This window comes from Cetorhinus maximus, chromosome 2, assembly GCF_964194155.1.
Source record: "Cetorhinus maximus chromosome 2, sCetMax3.hap1.1, whole genome shotgun sequence".
NCBI classification, from domain to species: domain Eukaryota; kingdom Metazoa; phylum Chordata; class Chondrichthyes; order Lamniformes; family Cetorhinidae; genus Cetorhinus; species Cetorhinus maximus.
This window is the reverse complement of record NC_135880.1, coordinates 36,772,123-36,796,533: the sequence shown is the minus strand read 5'-3', so window position 1 is coordinate 36,796,533 and position 24,411 is coordinate 36,772,123. Positions and strand designations below refer to the sequence as shown.

The window sequence follows — 24,411 nt, the reverse complement described above, 5'->3', positions numbered from 1 at the left end:
CTCAGATCACAGCACAACCTTACCTAGAGATCTACGAGGATGGCTATTGCTGTAAGGTGGAAATTTTGATACTTCAATACAAATGGTGAGGTACAGAATGACCTTCTACAAATCTAACTCTCTCAAAAGAGTAATAAATACTTGCAGCTCTGTAATTCTGGATATACGCTACCTGATAGTTTTCCACATGTCAAAGCCATCCAGTGGTTTGGTGCCATTAGTGGATCCTTTGGCCAAAGACACTAAAGTAGGGAGCCAGTCAGAGATGTGAATGAGTTCTCGATTAACTCTGCCTTGCTGCTTTAGCAGGGGGCTAGTGACAAAACCCACTCCGCGGACACCTCCTTCCCACAATGTCCACTTCCTTCCTCGCAGGGGCCAGTTATTGCCACCCCCCAAGGGCTGTCCTCCATTGTCTGAAAAGGGAACAGAAAGAAAAAAAAACATTGAAGTACTGGAGATGTCCTGGTGCAAATTAAGCCATCCCCTTTGTCAGAAACAACCCATTATGCAAAACTACAATAGCACAGAATTAAATAATAAAATATACAAGAAATAAAAAGACTTGTTTATGTGTTTATTCAGCATTCAAAGTTACTTAATTCAAATGTTGTTGATTCAAAATTTTGCTGCACTAAATCTCCACTCTATTGTTATTTACATTGTTGCATTCAAATTATTGGATAATTCAAAAATTTTAACACATATAATGTGTCTTTGAATTAACATTGAAAGTCTGCCTATAATGCCTTTCACATCCTTGGCACATGCCAAAACACTCTGCATCCAATGACTGCTTCTGAAATGTTGTCACTGTTACATAGGCAAGTGCGATATCCAATTGACTCCCAGTCAGATCCCGCAAAAAACAAATGAAAGGATTGATCAAGTAATGTTTCCTGGTATGTTGGCTAACAGAAGAATGTTATCCACTGTAATCGGAGAACTTTGTGCTCCTCTTGAGCATCTTTAATGTCCACCAGATAAGGTCGCAGTTTAACATCATATCTGAACGCTGGCCACTGTCTCTCTGCACCCTTCCACTGCCTCTGTTGTCAGGCTGCTTATTCGACATTCAGTCCTGGCTAAGTCACAATCCCTCTATTGGGATACATTGGGATTCCAAAACCATTGCAGTTTGCCTCTGCCACAAACTCCGTTCCCTCATCACAAATTCCATTTCCCTCACTAGCTGCGGTGTCATGCTAATCCAGACTCTAGCTTTTACCCGGATTTAACGCTGAGCTGAGCTCCTGACTCCAAATCCTCTCCATCACAAAAACCATCTCTGTAATATCAAGTTTCTCTGCCCCTGCCTCAGTTTACCTGCTGAAGAAACACCTCATCCACGATTTTGTTACCTTCAGACTCGACTATTCCAATGCTCATCTGGCTGGCCTCTGATTTTCCACCTCTTCATAAACTATAAGCTTATCCAATACTCTGCTGCTCATATGCTAACCCTCAGTAAGTCCTATTGGCCCATCGTCCCATGCTTGCTGACCTACAATGAATGGCTTCCCGTCAACCTAGAACTTAATTTTAAAATTCCTATCCTCATGTTCAAATCCTTCCATGGCCTCACCTGTCCTTATTTCTATAACCTGCTTCAGTCCCATAACCCATCAAGGATTCAACATTGTTTCAACTTAGGACCCCAGTTCATCTCCCAATCCGTTCACCCCACCGTTGGCAACTGTGCCTTCAGGCATCTGGGCCTTAAACATTGGAATGCCCTTCTTAAACTTCTGTGTATCTCATACTTCTCCCCCCCCCTTTAACACCCTCCTTAAAACATAACTCTTTAATTTACTGTTTAGTCAGGATGGATTGCAAACCCCTATTTTCCCACCTGTGGCCCAATTCTCGTCCATGTGCTTTCCCAACCAGCAGCCAAAGAAGCATGTGCCTCTTCTGCCCGTGCTTGCTGTATACATTCATGTGGACACACCCTCCTGCAGCTGTCAGTGGATGCTGGTCAGGGGAGTGCATCTCAGTTGCTCTTTCCCTCTTTGGTACCTGGGGACAAAGCCTGCTTGTAATACACCTACTGTTGTCAGGGTCGAGTTTAGCTGACCCAGGAGAGAAGAGCAATCAAGCTTGGAATCCTCTGCCCCCCATAGCTAAATACCACACCACACCTACCCATTGAGCAATAGAGCTTGTTTTTTTTTCACATTTTTGTTTGTATGGATCTATAGATTTCCTGTGCTATGCCCTTTCACTAGTCTGGAACCCTCCTGTTACAGGAAGTGTGAGCAAGCATATTAACTATATGTTACTGTCAAAGCATAGAGAATCGTATCTCACGAGTGAAGCATCTTTGCACCTTGCTGATTTTTTACTTGATCACAGTACACGTGGGTGAAAGTGAGGTAGGACTTTAATATGGTTAGCTGACTTATCAAGCTGCAGGGAGTATAATTATGGTCTGGTATGTCAAATGCATTAATATGTGACCAGAGTTCATTCCTGTCTTGCAAAAGGTATTTAACAGTTTAATATTTATTGAGTACAGGGCTTTGGTGTTATTTCGTCCAAAGTGACAGTCTCACATAGCTGACTGGAGAAGTGAATGTTCTGCACCTGCAGATTGATCGAAATATTGGGAAAGGATTAATGGGTCTAGTCATTCCATTCAACTCAAACTCTATGATTAAAATGATCCATTTGGGATGTCAAAGGATCTTGTTTTCATTGGCAGCTGGGTCAAACAATTCTGCAGTTTTAATGTCCTTTATGCCAGAATTTCTTCTTAAGAATTTTTGCTACATCTATGCTTATTCACCACTGCCTTCTCAAGGGCAGCTAGGGATGGGCAATAAATGCTAGCTCAGCCAGCGAAGCCCACATTCCGTGAATGAATAAAAAAAATATTGCAGGCAGAGGGGGTCCGGAGCCAGTGGAGATAGAGGACTAACTAGTCAGGGACTCCATGGTAGCATTTTGCTTTGCAAGAGTGAGAGCATGATTTAAGGGTCATTTTGTTTCGTGGGTTTGCACAGGAGCAGCATCTTTGCTGTTTTTGATAGAGAGAATTATAAAGATTTTAATGACCTCAAATATACTCTTTATACGGAATACTGTTCTTTTGCCCATGTCAACAAGTTTGTTTACTTATTGAGCCTCAGTTTGATAAAATGCACATTCTGCTGCTTACCAAAAGATGAAAAAGATCTGGCGGTGTCACAGCACATTCCATTCATTTTAAGGGTTCTCAGACGCTCAAGTGTCACTGTACTTATCCAGGTATGGGGCAGATAAAGGCACACTGGCTCAGTGATGATGAGGTCTCCTGAGGCTCAACCCAAGGAGAATATCTAGCATAAAAATCTTTAAAAACTGCAGTTTCCCCCATTCTTTGCCCCCGCCCACCCAAGTGTCAGGAGATGTTCTTCGGTGAAATGAAGACTGACAGATTAGAGCATCAGATGATCAGCAGAAAAGGTTCTTTTAAGTCAATACAGGCTGAGTTATTCACAGTCCAATTTGTCACGAGAATCCAGTTAGAAGTACTTCTGGGCACATGGATTCTTGCATTTGTCATCTTTGTACAGAAAGTGGTTTCACCATATGCTGAAATATCCAGACAAAGCTTACTAAAAGTCAATAATAGTGATTGCAATACTGCCAACAAACAGTGTGATGAAAAGAAAAGATACCAATTACATAGCTGAGGAAAGGATATTTCCAGGCTGTAATAAATAACTGAAAGATAACAAATTATCCTATGCTTGTGTTACACTTAGAACAACAACTTGCATTTATATGGCATCTTTAACGTAGTAAAATGTTTCAAGGTGCTTCATGGGAGTGTTATCAAACAAAGCTTAACACCGAGCTACATAAGAAGATATTAAGATTGTGACCAAAAAGTTAGTCGAAGAGGTAGGTTTCAAAGGAGTGTCTTAAAGGAGAGGGAGGAGGAGGAAAGGTTTAGGGAGGAAATTCTCGAGTTTTGGGCCTAAGCTGCTGGAGGCACGGTCACCGATAGCAGAGTGATTAAAATTGGGGATGTGGGAATGGCAGAGATGAGATGAGAAAAACAGTCAAGTCGAGAGCTAACAAAGGCACACTAAAGCATTTTGATTGTCGGAAAAAAAAAGGAAATGCTCTGCATCATGTTTTCATAGCAGTGGAAAAATAATGTTATAATTGAAGCAATATGAGGGAGTACAGCAAGCCTGGCTGCCTGGTGACATTGGATTCTTGTTGAAGAAAGAGTAAAGATATTACTGTCCTCTCACCACACAATGTCTTTGCACACAGCCACCATCTCTCTGTTGGCAACACTAGCAGACAGTGTTGCGCAAAGAGCTTGAATGAGAACAGTACAGCTTTTGTGGAAGCAGCATTACAATCCACAATTACATCTAAACATGGAGAAACTCCCAGGCCCATGTTTTACCATGACTTGCCAGTTAGTAAAATGCAGCTATGATTGTTGAGCCTTGAAGCATAGCAGTGGGCCAGTAACCATAAAATTATTAAGGTGCTGGCCAAAAATAAATCACGTATACACTGTACAACCCCTGTAAAAGAGCTTTTTGTAAAAATGGGAATTGTGATCTGAACAGATATCCATAGTTTAGTAATGGGGAACACAGCAGAGGACCACGTTATGCCACCAGATGTCACAAATTCACTCAGTAAATACTTTACTGTAGAACATTTTCATAGTATGCTCAGGACATCTAGTGACAGTCAATACATACTGCACCAGGAGTATTTCATCAAAATCACTGAAGGTCAATTTTTGTTCTAATGTTAGAGCACCAACTTATATTTATATAGCACCTTTAACACAATAAAGTGTCCCAAAACACTTCATAGGTGCAATATAAAACAAAATGTGACACTGGCACATAAGGAAATATTAGGTGAGATCATCAAGCAAGGTAGGCTTTAAGGAATGCCTTAAAGGAGGAAATATTTTCCTCCATTTCCAAAGTGCTGATGACTAAACGTTAAGATGGAATATTTTGTGATCAATTAAACCATGCAATATGCCCAATTTTTAGTTTAGCTGTACATGCATCTATTTTGCAAACGCTTTTAGCCTAATGCTCAATTTCTGTGCTGATTTACAGGAAGGGATGAATCACCCAGAAGTACATTAGGTACATTGTTTGAACTAATTTTCCAGGACAAGGTTCAAAGCAAGCATGTGAATGACATGAAAAAAAAATGATTTTGATTCATTTTTGCAGGCTTGAAGCACTTCTTATTGGTTCGACAGCACACGTCTAGACAGTCCTTCACAATTCAGGTGCACAAATCACTACAACACTTTTTTTTTTGCTGTCTAGAAACCCAGTCTCATCAGCATTCATGCTTCAAGTCTGTTATTAATCATCAACAAATTCTTCCATAATGATTAACACAAGTGAGAGATCAATTTTTAAATTAAAATCATTGCCTGGACAAAAGTTTCAAGGTACAAGATCACTTTACAATGCAGTATAATCAGGGCCTTTAATATGGCCACGGGGATTTTTCTGCACTGAATGCTGAAAACCTGTGGGTTTTATTGCTGTGATATTTCACATCAACACTTTACACCTTGAGCACACCAGTGATCAGGTCAAGCATGGCAGCTCTAACGTACCGGGTCGGAACCAAACAGAAACAATAAATTAGAGACAGTTTATCGACAGCAAATGGCACCCTTAAGCTGCTGAGAGCCATGATCTGGGAATGACAACTGCTCGTTTTAGCTTAAAAATTTAATTTGTCACAAAACTATCATATTTTTCATAATATTATTGTAGGCTTATGGGTGTGAGTGTGGATGGTTCTGTGTGACTGATTTAATTAGACTACAGACACTTCGACTACAAGACTGAAATTATCAAAAGTTAGGTGCAAAGCAGACTTTTGAAATGGAGATGGATAAACTAGGATGAGGGTTCCACAGATTAAGCGTGAATGAAATTTGCATTTTTTTAGATAAGTGAAGGGATTGATTGATTTTCAAAGGGATGGTGTAATATTTACAACTAATAAGAGGAGTGAGGCAAAACAATACATTTATTTGTCCCAGAAGGAAAAGGCCATATTGACAACATGAAAGATTTTTATATGGGAAAAGTAAATTTCCAAAGACATGTATAACAATTGGATTTTACACATTAAAGGGAGAGAAACATATATAAAGAAGAATGGAAGACTATGTGGGGGTGTGGCCACGTAAAATCTTGGAAGGTACACTGGGTGAGACAGCCTGGAAATAAAAAGCCTCTAACCACCCTGAAGCAGCTGCTGCTCCAGTAACTAAAGTTGTATTAAAAAGCCTTTGGAATTCCACTGTCTAGTGTGGGTGCCGTGGTAACCTTGCTGAATTGCCTATTTAAATTTAAAATCTATTTTGGACTGTTGCCTTAAAGGGGGGGTGGTTGGGAGTCAGGTTAATTTGGAGTTTGTTATATTAAGTAACTATAATCTTGTGTATGTGTTTAAATTTTTTTTTTTGTTAATGAATTTTTTAATTTAATTTTTTTAAATCCCTAAAGTTGTTAGTGGACTCATTACTTCTGAGTTCAGTGCACAACTCTTCATAATAAATAAATACAAATTGCAAAACCGTTGCAATAGCATGGCCAAGTTTTCCTTGTGGATTTGGTCTGTTTGGCACATACCACCTGCCACAATATAACAATTATAATGACTTCTTGTGTCTCAGTGAGAAAATGAAATTTGTGGTGTACAATTGGTCCATAGGAAAGAGGAAAATAATTGATTTGACCTAAGGCTGTGCCTATTTAGGGATTCTATAATTGACCTCACTAAAAAGGATTTAAAAAATAGCCAGGCTCTTGCTCCTAATTATTCATCAACCCTTTGCTGTGTGCATGTCCGTTACAAATTTCAGGTCCATAATAAATATTCTCTTGGGTTCAGCATAACCAATCACTCCCATAAGCCTCCCCATAATCAGGGATCCACTTTTATAGCTCTAGTTACATGGTAACAGGACCCAAGGATTGTTATATGAAGGCTCCATTTACGTATTGGATTCTTCGCATGTGACTCATGTGTGCGTTATCCTATCTTTTGGAAGACAAATTGATGAGCATTCTAATGAGAGGCGAGTGTTGTAAGATAAGGCAGTTAATTGGTGGATATAAAATCATTAGAATGGTTACAGCTCAGAAGGAGGCCATTTGGCCTGTTGTGTCCGTACTGGTTCCCTGCAAGAGCAACTCACCTAGTGCCACTCCCCAGCAACACTGCAATTTTCCAATTGCCCAATTCTCTTCTGAAAGCCAGGATTCAATCTGCCTCCACCACTCTCTCAGGCAGTGATTTCCACATTCTAACTACTCGCTGCATAAAAATGCTTTTCCTCATGTCACCATTGCTTCTTTTGTCAATCACCTCTGATCAATGTCTTCTGGTTCTTGATCTTTCCGCCAACAGGAACAGTTTCTCCCTGTCCAGGTCCCATATGATTTAGAACACCTCTATCAAATCACCCCTTAAATCTTCTCTTCTCCAAGGAGAACAGCCCAGCTTCTCCAATTTATGTAACTGAAGTTCTCAATCCCAGGAACCATTCTTGTGAATCTTTTCTGCATTCTCTCTAATGCCTTCACATCCTTCCTAAAGTGTGGTTCTCAGAACTGGACACAATATTCAATTGAGGCCAAGCAGGTATTCATACAGGTTTATTTTAATTTCCTTGCTTTTGTACTCTATACCTCTACTTATAAAGTCCAGGAACCCATATGTTTTATTAACTGCTTTCTCAAACCTGCCCTGTCACCTTCAACGATTTATGCACATATTCACCCAGGTCCCTCTGCTCCTGCATCCCGTTTAGAATTGTGCCCTTTATTTTATATTGCCTCTCCTCATTATTTCTACCAAAATGAAACACTTCACATTTCTCTGCATTTAATTTCATCTGCTACTTGTCCACCCCTTTCACCAAAACATCCATATCCTTTTGAAGTCTGTATCCGTCCTCCTCACAGTTCACAATGTTTCCAAGTTTTATGAATGACTGTAAAGTTGTTAGTGGACTCATTACTTCTGAATTCAGTGCACAGCTCGTCGTAATAAATAAAAATTGCAAAATCGTTGTGCACCGAATTCAGAAGTAATGAGTCCACTAACAAAACCATTTTCACAGCAAGATTTATCTATTCCTTATTAGCTGGCACAGGCTCAACAGACCAAATTACCTCCTTTAGTGCTCTTAGGCATGATGCTTCTAGGAAATTAAAATTGTGCAAACTTTACCCTTGATGCAGGCACACCTCAGTCAGTATTACTGATTGACTAGTCAAGAAAAAAAAGAGGGAATTTGCTCTCACTCTCTCTAACTAACAGACATAAACCTCCTTCAGTGTGGCCTTGTGATTCCAGTCTCACGCTATGTGGTTGACATTTAGTGCAAATCTGGAACAATTCCGTGTGCGGTAGTGGGTGGGGAAAAGAACATTTTACCCGCTGGCCTCAATGGCAGCTTTTCACGCTGTATCATCCCAATTGCCACTTCATTAATCATGCATTCCCGGGAAACACGCAGTTTCCATGCTGGGCGGGCTCTCATTGCCTGCCACGCCATCACCACGCCGCTTCCTCATGCTAGGAGCCATATTTGAAGTGCAGCCGTGCGCACACCTCCCAATGCTTCCAATCCAGGGCTGTTGCACAAAGACATGACCCAGAAAGGCAAGACGACTGCAGCCACCCGATTCAGTGGCGCATCCCTGGGACACCTTCTGGACATCGTTGGAGTCTACCGTGATGTCCTCTACCCCCTCTCTGACCGCAGGAACAGTCTCACCACTGCAGCTGGTAGAGGTTGTCAGTGCCAATGCTACAGAGAAGAGGTTGACAATCCAATGCAGAAAGAGGATGAATGATCTGATCCGTGCCGCCAGGGGCGAGGCAACCATCTTATCACTTTAAACTTACACACTCACAAGCATCTCACTCACTGCCAAGTTCAAGGGTCATCACCACTCATTCTCTCAAACACGCCCTCACATCTCCATCTGGCCTCATCTCCTCTGGAGGCTGCCTCCTCAGCTCTCACCACCTCGGGGCCACTTGCACAGATCAACATGTGCCCCCACATACACACCCTGGGATACCCCTCTTCCCCAGTACAGCCCTCGTCCTGCAGCCTCTTCCCTTGCCTGAGGCTGCTTCTCTCCCTTCCCCAAGCAAGCCCTAGCCCTACAGCTATTGAAAAGCCACAAACCACCCCTGCCTTACAGCTGCTCTGGTAGGTAGAGATCTGCCCATGAGCCCCCCTAAACGTGATGTGGTGCTGCCAGTGAAGCCTGGTGCTGACGATTGCTAGTGCTGCTCGAAGAAAGGTAGGCAAACAAACCTCGAAGTCCTGAGTGAAATGCAGCTCACCAGGTGCACATTGCTTTTATGTGCTGTTGTGAAACAGGTTGAGCTGGGTTTATAATGAAGTGGAGATGTATCACAATGAAGTTCCCAAAGTCCAGCAGCAGGAAATACAGCCCACCATCAACAGGCAGAGTGGACGGTTGCAAAGGTGTTTCACAACAGCGTGAAACCGATTTTTGGCCTTCCCACCATATTGTCCCCTTACGCCCGCCATGACACCTGCGCCAGTGGGCACGGAAAATTCCACCCTTAATGTCTGCTAATGCCAGGTTCAAAAATAAGGTACAACAACAAACTGATCTTTTCCCCTTAGCGGAGGTGTCAATAACCAGGGTGCATAGATTTAAGGTGAAGGGCAGGAGGTTTAGAGGGGATTTGAGGAAATGTTTTCACCCAGAGGGTGGTTGGAATCTGGAACACATTGCCTGAAGGGGTGGTAGAGACAGGAACCCTCAACATTTAAGAAGCATTTAGGTGAGCACTTGAAACGCCATAGCATACAGGGCCAGGGGCCAAGTGCTGGAAAATGCAATTAGAATAGATAGGCGCTTGATGGCCGGCATGGACACAATGGGCCGAAGGGCCTGTTTCTGTGCTGTATAACTTTGACTCTATTGGCAACAACACAAGCATTGTGCATCAAATCAATACATAGGCAATTGCAGCACAGATGATCCTGAACATTTCACTAATGACATTGGGGACTGGGTGCCTAAATTGGGATAACAGTCCCTCAGACTAGACCAGGATAGCTTGATGTTGGTTTACTCACAGAACCATATCAATCAGCCAACATTCTAGACTACTCTATCACTATTCCTCGGTATTCCCTATCACACTGGCACAATAGTCACATGAAGTGTACTGTCCTCAATATAAACTCAGGCCTCTGTGGTAGACTCATAGCTTTAGGTCAACCCGGGTCAACAAAGTCTCCTGCTTGTCACCACCTACCACTACACTCAACTAACAAATCAACGTTCCTTATTTTGAACAATCACTTGGAGGAAGATCTGAGAGAGGCAAGAGTACAAAGTGCATTCTGGGTGGGGGAATTTCAATGATCAACAACAAGAATGGCTTGGAAGTTCCATCAGTGATCAAGCCCTGAAGGATATAACTGCCATGCTCTGCCTGCATCAGGTGATGAGAGAAACAATACCACAAAGTATGTACCCTTGAAAAGGGGAACAAATCCAACATGGTCAATTACTGCCGTGTAATTCTGCTCCCAATCAGTGCAGGGGCCACTGCTGTTCACAATTTACATAAACAATTGTGATTTGGGAATTGGAAGTACAATTTCAAAATTTGCAGATGACATCAAATTGGAGGGTGTGGATAATAGAGAGAGAAGGATAGACTGAGATAAAATACAGTAAAGTATTAATAAACTTGCAGAATGGGCATGTGATCAGCAAATGAACTTTAACATGGATAAGTGTTTGCTTGTACAATTTGGTATGAAGATTAAGGCGGCCAGATACGCCTTGAAAAATTTATCGAAATGGCATAGAGGAGCAGAGGAATCTGGGAGTAGACACATAAATAACAAGTGAAGAGGGCACAGTAGACCTCCATCACGCTGTGTTGACTCAATATTATAACTCAACGTTATTACAATGACACAGCTCTCCCTTAAAGCTTTTCCCTGCCTGGAACTATAAAGCTGAAAAAAATCTTTTTATTAAGAACTTCCATCTCCCTGAAGTGGCTTTACACCAATCCACATCCAACAACCTGCTCTCAAAACTCTGCTCATATTTTGACAGTTGTAACAAACTGCACCACTTCAGCTGAGACAACCTGCAACATTCTAAAACAAGCAACAACATTCTAAATAAAACCACCCAAAACATTGTTAATAAGAGTCAATTCACCAAAATTCCCAATGTTAGCAGACCCTTTTTTAAAAAGATTCCAGAAGCCAGATCTGCATCTTCACCTAAAATCAGCTCTTCCTTGGGTCATCCCCTATCTGCGTAACAAGTTTTGTCAAAATCCTTCCATTAGTTTTTGAGATATATTGTTTACAGACACACACAGGCCAATGAACAAGGGCAAAAACATTACCTTTGCCCACCTTCTGCGGCAGGGGTGAAAATAGTGTTGCAGGTTAAAAAAAGCCCTAAAAGTGGCGGCGGGGGGGAGGGGCAGGGGGGGGGGGGGGCGCGGTGGAAATAGCACTGGTATTCATTTCTTGAGGCATAGAATTGAGCAGCAGAGAAGTTATGTTAAATCCGTATAGAGAACCTTGTAAGAAAACCTTAGCAAGACCACACAAGAAGTGCTGTGAAAAGTTGTGCTCTCCATATTGTGGAAAGGATACAGAAGTACTGGAGAAGTTGCAAAAAGTTTACTGGGATGATACCGGGAATGAAGGGTTTTATCCATCAAAAAGTTTAAACTGGTTGAGGCTCTTTTCTCCGAAAGGAAAAGACTGAGGGGTAGCCTGATAGAATTCTTTACAAGAAAAGTTTTGATAAGGTAGACAGAGAGCAGATGTTTTCATTAGTGGTGGACAAAGCAAGGGGCCTTAAACACCAGATAGTCACTCATAATTCCAATAGGGAATTCAAGAAAATCTTCTTTACCCAGAGAGTGGGTGAAATGTGGAACTTTCTACCACAAGGAGGTGAGGTGACTAGCATAAATACATTTAAGGGGAAGTTAGGTGAACATGTACAGGAGAATGGATTAGAATATGTTAATGGGGCTAAATGAAGAAGAGGAAGCGAGGTTGATTGAGGGAGTTCCAGAGCTTAGGGCCCAGGCAGCTGAAGCTGCCATTGCTACCAATGGTGCAGCAATCAAAATCGGGGATAAGCAAGAAGCTAGAATTGGAGAAGCAAATTTATCTCAAAGGACTATAGGAGATTACAGAGAAAGGGGGGGGCAAAATCTTGGAGGGATCTGAAAACGTGGATCAGAATTTTCAAGTCAAGGCATTGTTTAACTGGGTACCAGTGTAGGTCAGTGAGCACAAGGGTGAGGGGTGAACTGGAATTGGTGCAAATGAGGAGATAGACAGCAAGTCAAGTTCAAAGGTAAAAAAGGCATGAATAATGGTTTCAGCAGCAGATGAGCTAAGACCAGGGTGAATCAGGCACAGTTACAAAATTGGCACAGGTATGTAGTCAGGAGCTCATCAACTATGAGAGCAAGGTTGTGAACAGTCTGGTTCAGCCTCAGCTGCCAGACAGAGCGATGCTGTCGGTGATTAGGGAGCCGTGTTTGCCAAGGAGACAGCAGACAATGGCTTTGTTCTTCCAAATATTTCGTTAGAGGAAATTTCTGTTCATCCTGCACTAGACAAACAATTAAATAGTTTAGAGACAGTGGAAGAGTCGAAAGAAGTGGTGGTGAAATAAAGCTGGGATGGTCAGTATGCATTTGGAAACTGATCCTGTGTTTTCCGCAAAGTATATGAAATGGAACATAAAATATAAAAACAAACTATTGCTTCTAAGCAGATTAAATTGAACACAGATAAGCGTGAAGTGGTTCATTTTAGTTGGAAGAATGAAGAGAAGCAATATAAAACTAAATGGCACAATTTAAAGGGGGTGCAGGAAAAGAGAAACCTTGGGGTCCCTATGGATTTAATCTTCTCAAGGTGGCAGAGCTAATTGAAAAGACTGTTAAAGAAGGATATAGGATCCTTGGCTTTCTTAATAGAGGAAGAGTGTACAAAAGCAAGGAAGTTATGCTAAACTTTTATAAGAAATTGGTTAGGTCTCAGCTTGAGCATTTTTTTCATTTTTGGGCACCACATTTTAGGAAAGATGTCAAGGCCTTGGAGGAGATGCAGAAGAGATTTACTACAACTGTTGCTAGCGATGAGAGACTTCAGTTATGTGAGGGAGACTGGATTTGAGAGCAGTGTTCAAAATTATGGAAGGTTTTGAAAAAGAAGAATAAACTGCTTCCAGTGGCAGAAGGGCCAGTAACCAGTGGCAGTTTTTAATGAAAGTGATGACAGTCCCGCCCACCAGCTGAAGAGCCAGCAAGAGCCCCGTGTCACCTGTTTTATGGAAGGCCCACTGAATTAAGTGCCACTCAAGCACTTAGCTGGACAGTGGTGGGCTGCCCCCAGGATCAAGAACCCCGGAGGCAGAAGTCTCAGCAACTGAGAGCTGCTGGCCAATCAGAGGTCAGCAGCTCTATTGACCTGCAGCGCCGCCAGGGAGGCAGTGGCTGCTGTTGGTATGACACCCACCCAAGGCCTAGCATCCTCGCTCGATCGCACAGATGGCAGGAACAGGGTCGCGAAGTGGCAGTCACAGAGGAGGGTGGGGGGGTGGGGGAGAAATCGGCAGCTAGGGAAGGGTGTAGCCATCAGCCCCCTTCCCGATGCTGAGTCCAACCAGGCACTGAATGCCCTTGAATGAGGGATACCCTCCATGGAGCCAGCAGGCAACACCAGACAGGTTTGCTCGGCATGCTGCCCGCATGGTGAGCCGCCCACCGGTGGGATGAGGCCCTTAAGTGGCATTAATTAGGAAGGCCACTCACAGGCTGTCCACAGGCCTTCCCACCACGGGCTTAATCAGGATGGTGGGGGGAAGGCGGCAGGGTTCCCACCCGCCACTCTCCTGTCCTATTAATTGCCCCTGCCACCAAACTCGCCACGGGGGAGGGTATTAAATCCCACTCCAGAGGATACAGGTTTCAGGTGATTGGCAAAAGAATCAGAGGGAACATAAGCAAACATTATTTAGTATCTGAAAGGCTTGTGGATAACTATCAAAGAGCTGATAAATTGATTGAATGGTCCCTTTCTGTGCTGCATCATTCTACAACTTTAAATACGACAAGATAGTCAGATTATTGGACAGAAATGGAAGTTAGTGGAAAGTAAATATAGACCAACCATTAGAATAAAATAGTTAAATACTCCAGATGCTGTTGAGTACTTTTAAGCCTTCTGGTCTTGTTATCAACTTCAGACCTTAACCATCGCTCTCATTTTCTCTGACAATAGGTGCGATGAAGGTTGGATGTAGCTCTGCTTCTGGGGATGGCTCAATACAATGCTGACAGGTGTTGACCTACCTTTTTCTTCCACCAGACTTATTGCTCCACCTTGCCAGTTTTCCATGTATCCTTCTCCAGTTAGCTACTCTGTCTTGACTATCACACATTCCCTGGGTCTTTATACATCTTTCATTTCTTGGATTGTGCTGCATTTAGTCTTATGCAATTATGACGATGGTTTTTTTTAATTCATTCATGGGATGTGGGCTTCGCTAGCTGGGCCAGCATTTATTACCCATCTCTAGCTGCCCTTTAGAAAGTGGTGGTGAGCTGCCTTCTTGAACTGCTGCAGTCCATGGTGCTGTTAGGAAGGGAGTTCCAGGATTTTGACCCAGCGAGAGTGAAGGAACGGTGATATATTTCCAAGTCAGGATGGTGAGTGACTTGGGAGGGGAACTTCCAGGTGGTGGTGTTCCCATGTGTCTGCTGCCCTTGTCCTTCTAGTTGGGAGTTCTTTAACCACTCCCTATTAACCAACTCCCATTTTCCCCTTCCAAGCTCTTTATTTTTCTCTGTGTGTTCTTCCCCTCTCCTCTCGCATACTCTGTTCCTGTTATAAGTTGGCCATCTGCAATATCTTGCAGCTATGGCAAAATTATTATCCCTGGAACCTTAACTTCTTTGCTCTCTCTCCAAAGATGGTGCCTGACTCATTAAAAGTTAACAATTTCTGTGTATGCTTCAGGGAACAAAACATCTCCACCGAGAGAGATAAATGTTTCAAATAAACGAAGCAAACAAGGTAACAGAGACTATTTAAAGTAAAGCAAAATACCAGAGATGCCGGAAATCTGAAAGATAACACAGAAAATGCTGAAGTATTCAGCAGGTTGGGCTGAATCTTCGGAAAGAGGAATAAAGAAAAAAATATTTAAATACAGTTAGATACAAAGAGGGAGAATTAGTGTAATGAGACTTGAGCTGGTGGTGACTTTTCTTGGGCTCTTGTCAAATTTGCACCGGTCAGTGTCAATCCCTGATTACATTTGAACGGCAGCTGTTCAATTTTGGCTTTCAAAAAAAGTAAAAGCAACCATTGTATTCCATTGACTTTCGCCTTCTCCTTTCTTGTCCTTAGTGTCTGAGAGTCGCTGTTCAGTGGTATGATAATAGGAACGTATATTGATGTTGGTAAAGATGAGCTGAGTGGGACAGTAAGGGCAATAGGGCAGAGAGCAAGGTCCATGCAGGCAAAGGTAGTAAAAATTATAAAACTGAAATCACTTCATCTGAATGCACATAGCACCTGCAATAAACAGATGAACTAGTGACACAAATAGAAATAAATTGTTTAAATTTAATTGCCATTAGAGATATGATTACAAGGTGATCAAAGTTGGGAAATAAATATTCTAGGGTACACACCATTTTGAAAAGACAGGGAGAACAGAAAAAGAGAAGGGGCAGTCTTGATAATAAGGCATGACATAAGGACATTTGTGAGACGGGAAATTACAGGCCGATTAGCCTGACCTCGGTCGTTGGTAAGATTTTAGAGTCCATTATTAAGGATGAGATTTCAGAATACTTGGAAGTGCATAGTAAAATAGGGCAAAGTCAGCAAGGTTTCATCAAGGGGAGGTCATGCCTGACAAATCTGTTAGAATTCTTTGAGGAGGTAACGAGTAGGTTAGACAAAGGAGAGCCAATGGATGTTATCTACTTGGACTTCCAGAAGGCCTTTGACAAGATGCCGCACAGGAGGCTGCTCAGTAAGATAAGAGCCCATGGTGTTACAGGCAAGGTACTAGCATGGATAGAAGATTGGCTGTCAGGCAGGAGAAAGAGAGTGGGGATAAGGGGGTCCTTCTCAGGATCGCGGCTGGTGACTAGTGGAGTTCCACAGGGGTCAGTGTTGGGACCACAACTTTTCACTTTATACATTAATGATCTAGCTGAAGGAACTGGGGGCATCCTGGCTAAGTTTGCAGATGATACAAAGATAGGTGGAGGGACAGGTAGTATTGAGGAGGCGGGGAGGCTGCAGAAGGATTTGGACAGGTTAGCAGAATGGGCAAAGAAGTGGCAGATGGAATACAATCTGGGTAAGTGTGAGGTCATGCACTTTGGTAGGAAGAATAGAGGCATAGACTATTTTCTAAATAGGGAGAGAATTCAGAAGTCTGGAGTGCAAAGGGACTTGGGAGTCCTAGTCCAGGATTCTCTTAAGGTTAACTTGCAGGTTGAGTCGGTAGTTAGGAAGGCAAATGCAATGTTGGCATTTATTTCGAGAGGACTAGAATATGAAAGCAGGGATGTGCTGCTGAGGCTTTATAAGGCTCTGGTCAGACCACATTTAGAATATTGTGAGCAATTTTGGGGCCCGTGTCTCAGGCAGGATGTGCTGGCCCTGGAGAGGGTCCAGGGGAGGTTCACAAGAATGATCCCAGGAATGAAAGGCTTAACATATGTGGAATGTTTGAGGACTCTGGGTCTATACTTGATGGAGTTTAGAAGGATGAGGGGGGATCTGATTGAAACTTACAGAATACTGAAAGGCCTAGATAGAGTGGACGTGGGGAAGATGTTTCCATTAGTAGGAGAGACTAGGAACCGAGGGCACAGCCTCAGAGTAAAGGGAAGACCTTTTAGAACAGAGATGAGGAGAAACTTCTTTAGCCAGAGAGTGGTGAATCTATGGAATTCATTGCCACAGAAGGCTGTGGAGGCCAGGTCATTGAGTGTATTTAAGACCGAGATAGATAGGTTCTTGATTGGTAAGGGGATCAAAGGTTACGGGAGAACTCGGAAGAATGGGGTTGAGAAACTTATCAGCCATGATTGAATGGCGGAGCAGACTCGATGGGCCGAATGGCCTAATTTCTGCTCCTATGTCTTATGGTAAAGGATCTTGGCTCAGAAAATCAGGAAGTAGAATCAGTATGGGTGGAAATTAGGAATAGCAAGGGTCAGGAAACGCTGGTGGAAGTTGTTTAAAGGCCCCATTACAGTAGTTATAATGTTGGATGGAGCGTTAAACAAGAAATTCTACAAACTCCTGTCCTAGACCACCTTTGCCAATTTGATTGGACTAGTCTTAGTGAAGATTAAAGACCCCACAATTTATACATCTTTGTTCCAAGCTCCAATAATTTTTTGTTTATTGCTCCATCCAACAGTATAACTACTATTAGGGGTCCTATAAACAACTCCCACCAGTGTTTTCTGACCCTTGCCAAAAAAAGGAGGGGAGTAGCTAAAGTAAACGTTGGTCCCCTAGAAGCAGAGATGGGATAAATTATAATGGGGAACGAGGAAATGGCAAAGACATTGAACAAATATTTTGGGCTGGATTTTCATCTTCGAGACGGGTATCAGGAATTGGGAATTTTCTTGACCCCACGATCCTGTGTCAGTTGTGGTGATCCCCACCTGGCCTATTTTCATGCTGGGGAGGCGGGTTAGTCATGGAGATATGCCCAACAGCTCTAAAGACCTTACGGAGTCAAAAACGGGCCCAGATGCAGAAGCGGGTAAATCGTTTGCAGCCCCAATATTAAGGCCCACCTCTGATGCCATGGCTGGAAGATGAAACCGATGAGGAGACAGCTGACTCAGTACTGTGAAGTTCTTTGACCTTTGTCATGTGAGTAGCAAACTTTTCTCTAACTGTATGTGGTGGCCAACAGGTTTTTACTTGCGGTAAAGTTGGCCCATCATGAGCCTATCCTATGGAAGCCACAAATGGCTGCTTCCATTTCTTAAGAGACTGCTGCACACTGCACTGACCCACTCCTGGCACTTGTACCTACTGTCCTATCAAGTGTCTGCACTCTGCAGCAATTGTGAACAGAAGGGCAGTTTAGGGTCTGCTAACTGCACGCAGCCTTCACTTGTAAGATTTCTAATCCTAGGAGGCCACTGAAAGCATAAAAATAAATGTGCAAAGTCCTGGCGCATTAAGCCATCTGGCACAACCCTCATAAAAAAAAACCCTCCTCATCTCTGTCCTAAAAGGGCAACACCTAATTTTAAAACAGTGTCCCCAAGTTCTCACCCACAAGAGGAAACATCCTTTCCACATCCACCTTGTCAAGACTGTTCAGGGTCTTATATACTTCAATCAAATCACCCCTGACTCTTCTAAACTCCAGTGGAAACAAGCTCAGTCTGTCCAACCTTTCCTCATAAGGCAACCCACTCATTCCAGGTATCAATCTGGTAAACCTCCTTTGAACCGCCTCCAATGCATTTACATCCTTCCTTTAGTAAGGAGGCCAAAACTGCACACAATAGTCAAGGTGCGGTCTCACCAATGCCCTGTATAACTGAAGCATAACATCCTTACTTTTATGTTCAATCCGTCTCGTAATAAAGGATAGCATTCCATTAGCCTTCTTAATTATTTGCTGTACCTGCATACTAACTTTTTGTGACTCACGTACTAAAATACCTAGATCTCTCTGTACCTCAGAAATATGCAGCCATTCTCCAATTAAGTAGTACTCTGCTTTTTTGTTCTTCCTGCCAAAGTGAACAACTTCACATTTTCCCACATTAAACTCCATTTGCCAGATCTTTGCCCACTCACTCAACCTATCTATATCTATCTGCAGCCTCCTCATGTCCTTTTCACAACATACTTTCCTATGTTTGTGTCATCTGCAAATTTAGCTACCATGCCTTCACTCCCTCATCTAAGTCATTAATGTAAATTGTAAAAAGTTGAGGCCCCAGCACAGACCCCTGTGGGATTCCACTTGTCACATCCTACCAATAAAAAAACAATTCATTTATGCAGATCCTGCTGATCCTTCTCTGCTTTCTGCCAGCCCATCTTCTATGCATGCTAATATGTTACCCCCTACACCATGCACTTTTATTTTCCATAATAACCGTTGATGCGGCACCTTATCAAATGCCTTCTGGAAATCCAAGTTACTGTATGTCTACAGGCTCCCGTTTATCCACTCCATCATATTACTCCATCAAAGAACTCCAATAAAATGGTTAAACATGATTTTCCTTTCACAAACCATGCTGACTCTTCCAGATTGCCTTGAGCTCTTCTAAGTGCCCAGCTATAACTTCCTTAATGATCGATTCTAACAACTTCCCCATGACAGACGTCAAACTAACTGGCTTATAGTTTCCTGTGTCCTGCCTTCCTCCCTTCTTGAATAGAGGGGTTATATTTGCTACTTTCTCGTCTAATGGAACTTTCCAGAATCTAGCAAGTTTTGGAAAATTAACACCAGCGCATTGACTACCTCATTAGCCACCTTTTAAGACCCCAGGACATAGTCCATCAGGACCCAGAGACTTGCCAGCCCGCAGCTCCCTCAATTTGCTCAGTACTGTTTCCCTAGTGATTTCAATTTCACCAAGTTCCTCTCTCCCTTTCACCTCCTGATTTACAGCTATTACTGGAATGTTTTTAGTTTCCTCACAGAAGCAAAATATTTGTTAATTTCTTCCGTCATTTCCTTATTATCTACCATTAACTCCCCACTGTCACTCTCTACAGGACCAACACTCACTTTACTTACTCCTTTCCTTTTTAAATACCTGTAGAAACTCTTGCTATCCATTTTTACATTTCTAGCTAACTTCCTTTCATACTATAATTTATTTCTCCTGATTAACCTTTTAGTCATTCTCTGCCGTTCTTTATATTCTGACCAATTATCTGTCCTGCCACTCATCTTTGTGGAGTTGTATGCTTTTTCCTTAAGTTTGATGCTTCCCTTAGTTAGTTAACCATGGATGGTGGTTCCTCCCCTTAGAATTTGGTCTCCAGACATAAGAAACAATATTGTTGCACTGTAGGTGGCACAGTTAAGACTCACTAGATTGGTCCCTGGGATGAGAGTGTTGTCCTATGATGAGTGGCTAAGTAAATTGAGTTTCTATTCTCTGGTGTTTGGAAGAGTAAGAGGTGATCTCATTGAAACATTTAAGAATATGAAGGGGCTTGGCAGGGTAGATACTGAGACGTTGTTTCACCTGGTTGGGAGAATCTAGGACAAGAAGGCATAGTTTCAGGATAGCGGGATCATTTAGGACTAAGATAACGAGAAATTTCTTCACTCAAAAGGGTTGTGAACCTTGGAATTCCTTTACCTCAGGAGTTGTGGATGCGCCATCATTGAATACATTTAAGGCTGGGATAGAGAGAGTTTTGGTCTCTCAGGGAATCAAGGGATCTGGGGAGTAGGCAGGGAAGTGAAGCTGAAGTTCAAGATCAGCTATTATCATCTTGAATGGCAGAGCAGACTCAATGGGTCATATGGTCTACTCCTGCTCCCTATTTCTTCTGTTATGTTCTTATGGTATTTAAGAACTGTTTGAAATATTTGCAGTCACAGTGCTGGGGAGCTTCCGGTGAAATGTTTGGCAAGTGGTGTCAACCTTGAACTCAGCAGCAGAGGGCAGGGGTGGGGGGGATGATATTGAAGAGAGGGGCACTTAGATGTTGTATGTCTGAACCGTCTAGTCAAAGAAATACAAATAGAAATTAAGCAAATATAAGCAAGTTTCAGATCAGGATACAGATGGGAAAGATTTTAAGAAAGGACATGTGAACAATGGTTTCTGCAGCATAACAACCAAGAATACAGGAAGAGTGCACAGACAGAATGGCAGACAGCTCCAGGTCTCTAAAATAACAATACATTCATCCAATGAAAACCCTGCTCTGTCTAGGACTTCTGCCAACATGGGAACACAAACTATATAAACATGGGATTAAAAGTTCAGAATTCCTTAGGCAGGAAGATCGAAAAAAAAGTTCTGGTTAAAAAAATCCCCGTGGTGTGTTTTGGGAGCCCATTGTGTATTTAGCCACTTTTATGTATTTAGCCACCAGGACAACCACAACAGTTGCTGTTTTTGTGCCCTCCACAATCTTAAGAAACTAATATACAATCGAGCAGAGTCAATATTCTCCAGTATCAGGAAATACTGGCGCACAGTCACTGAGAAGTATATAAATGGGAACAAATTCTGGGTCAGGAGAACAAATCTGAAGATTAAGTTGGTTTAAAACAATAATAAGGTTCTACAATAGGTGAGAAAAACCATATCTACAGGAGAACAGATACGATAAATATTCTAGCAATAAGCTGGCAAAATTATTTAAGGAATGAAAGAAAGACTGGCATTTCTAAAGCACCTTTCATGATCACCAATGTCTCAAAGTGCTTTGCAGCCAATGTAGTACATTTGAAATACAGTCACTGTTGTAATGTAGGAATTTTTTTTTTTTATTCATTCACAGGATGTGGGCTTCACTGGCTAGGCCAGCATTTATTGTCCATCCCTAACTGCCCTTGAGAAGATGGTGGTGAGCTGCCTTCTTGAACTGCTGCAGTCCATGTGGTCTGGGTACACCCACTGTGCTGTTAGGGAGAGGGTTCCAAGATTTTGACCCAGCAACAGTGAAGGAATGGCGATATATTTCCAAGTCAGGATGGTGAGTGGCTTGGAGGGGAACTTCCAGGTGGCAGTGTTCCCATCTATCTGCTGCCCTTGTCCTTCTAGATGGTAGTGGTCATGGGTTTGGAAGGTGCTAAACCAATGCAACAACCAATTTGTGTACAGAAAGCTCCTAAAACAGCACCGAAATAACAACCACATAATCTGTTTTTGTGACATTAATTTAATTGAGGGATAAATATTGGCCCGGATGCAGTGAATAATTCCCCAGCTCTTCTTCCAAATAGTGCCATGGAACCTTTTACATCCACCTGAGAGGGAAGACCGGGCCTCGGTTTAATGTCTGTACCAAAAGATGGCACCCCCGACCGTGCAGCACTACCTCAGTGCTGCACTGGAGTGTCAGCCTTGATTTATATGCTCAAGCTCTGGAGTGGGACTTGAACCCAGAACCTTCAAAGGCGAGGGGGCTACCAACTGAACCAATGCCGACATTGTAAAAATATTAATTTAGTTACAACAAGTGAGGCAAGCAACACCAAATGATGCAGGTAACTTGGTGCTAGACATAGGTGAGCTTGTTGAGACCGTCTTGAAAGGTTTATTAAACATTTTCTTCACAAAGTTACCAAGAATCTTATTAAAATTAATATGTTTTGGTCTATTCCTGCCTGTATTGGCTTCTTTAAACAATGAGTACTGAGTATGTCATCAAGGAAGATTGCTTGGAAGGAGAAATAAGTCTAACCTAGTCAGGAATGAGTCAGTTTGGGCAGAGATAGAAACCATCAACCTGGGGCAGTTAAGTTGTTCTCCTTACATCAGTTTAATCATACTGTCTAACTACAATACAACACCTAGAATCGATCATCAACATTGTAACTGGCACAAAAAAAAGGGGAGAGTTTTTGATGGAGCTAATGTCAACTGTCCAGCACCCAATAAATGCAGATTCTGAAGTAATTGGAACACCACCACCTGCAAGTTCCTCTCCAAGCCACACGCCATCCTGACTTAGAAGTATATCTCCATTCCTTCACTGTCATTAGGTCATCATCCTGAAACTCCCTTTGCAACAGCACCGTGGATGTACACCATAAGGACTGCTGCGGTTCAAGAAGGCCCCTCACCACAACCTGCTGCCTGCGTGTGACCCCAGGTCCGCAGTAAAGTGGTTGACTCTTAAATGCCCTCTGAAATGGCCTAGCAAGCCACTCAGTTGCATCAAACCACCACAAGTGCTATCTAGTGGCACTTGTTTAACAATAACCTGCTCACTGACGCTCAGTTTGGGTACCTCCAGGGTCACTCAGCTTCGGATCTCATTACAGCCTTGGTTCAAACATAGACAAAAGCGCTGAACTCACGAGGCGAGTTGAGAGTGACTGCTCTTGACATCAAGACAGCATTTGACCGAGCGTGGCATCAAGGAACTCTCACAAAACTGGACTAATGGGAATCAAGGGGAAAACTCTCCATTGTCTGGAGCCATACCTAGCATAAAGAAAGATGGTCGAGGTTGTTGGAGTTCAATCATTTCAGTTCCAGGACATCAGTGTAGTAGTCCCTCAGGTTAGTGTCCTAGGTCCAACTATCTTCAGCTGTTTCATCAATGACCTTCCCTCCATCGTAAGGTCAGAAGTGGAGATGTTTGCTGATGATTGCACAATGTTCAGCACCATTCGCAACTCCTCAGGTACTGAAGCAGTCCATGTCCAAATGCAACATGGCCTGGACAATATCCAGGCTTGCGCTGACAAGTGGCAAGTAACATTCATGCCACACAAATGCCAGGCAATGACCATCTGCAACAAGAGAGAATCTAACCATCACCACTTGGCTCCTTAGGCAGCACCTTCCAAACCCACGACTGCCACCATCTAGAAGGACAAGGGCAGCAGATTCATGGGAACACCACCACCAGGAATTTCCCCTCCAAGCCACTTAACATCCTGACTTAGAAATATATCACTGTTCCCTCACTGTCGCTTGGTCAAAATCCTGGGACTCTCTCACCAAGAGCAGTGTGGGTGTACTTACACCACATGGACTGCAGGGGTTCAAGAAAGCAGCTCACCACCACCTTCTCAAGGGCAATTAGGGATAGGCAGTAAATGCTGCCCTAGCCAGCGATGTCCACATCCCGTAAATGAATAAAAAAACCTCCACTCCTTTCAACATATCATCACTTAGCAGCAGTATACAAGCATTGTAGGTCACAAAACACAAGTGGACGGTATAGTGGCTGTCATGAAACAATCATATTTTTCATAATATTATGTATGTGTGTGTGTGTGTGTGTGGCTGATTTAATTAAATTAGAGCCGGATAGACTGCAAAGTTGAAATTGTTAGAAGAGTTAGATGTAAAAAGGGTATTTGAAATGCTGATGAGCGAGCTAGGGTAAAAGTCTAAGCAAATAGGCAATGGCGTAGTGGTATTGTCACTGGACTAGTAATCTAGAGACCCAGGGTCTAACTAGCGATGCCCCCATCCCATGAATGAATAAAAAAAAGATAGGGTGTAAATGAAATTTGCATGTTAAGATAAGTGGGGAGTTGTTTCTTTGAAAACCAAACATGATAAAGTTTTACAAATTACAGGATAAATAGGGCAAGGCTATCA

The 24,411-nt window shown here is 42.6% G+C and overlaps 1 protein-coding gene across 2 annotated transcripts in view; it reads right to left on the bottom strand.

The window, feature by feature from the left end:
* arsb (arylsulfatase B) overlaps positions 1-24,411 on the bottom strand; it is a 128,030-nt gene that overhangs the window by 63,069 nt on the left and 40,550 nt on the right. For both annotated transcript variants that reach the window (XM_078563326.1, XM_078563323.1), the window contains exon 5: positions 173-416. In XM_078563326.1, coding sequence (XP_078419452.1) covers positions 173-416 — 244 coding nt within the window. The remainder of the gene's footprint in view (positions 1-172; positions 417-24,411) is intronic.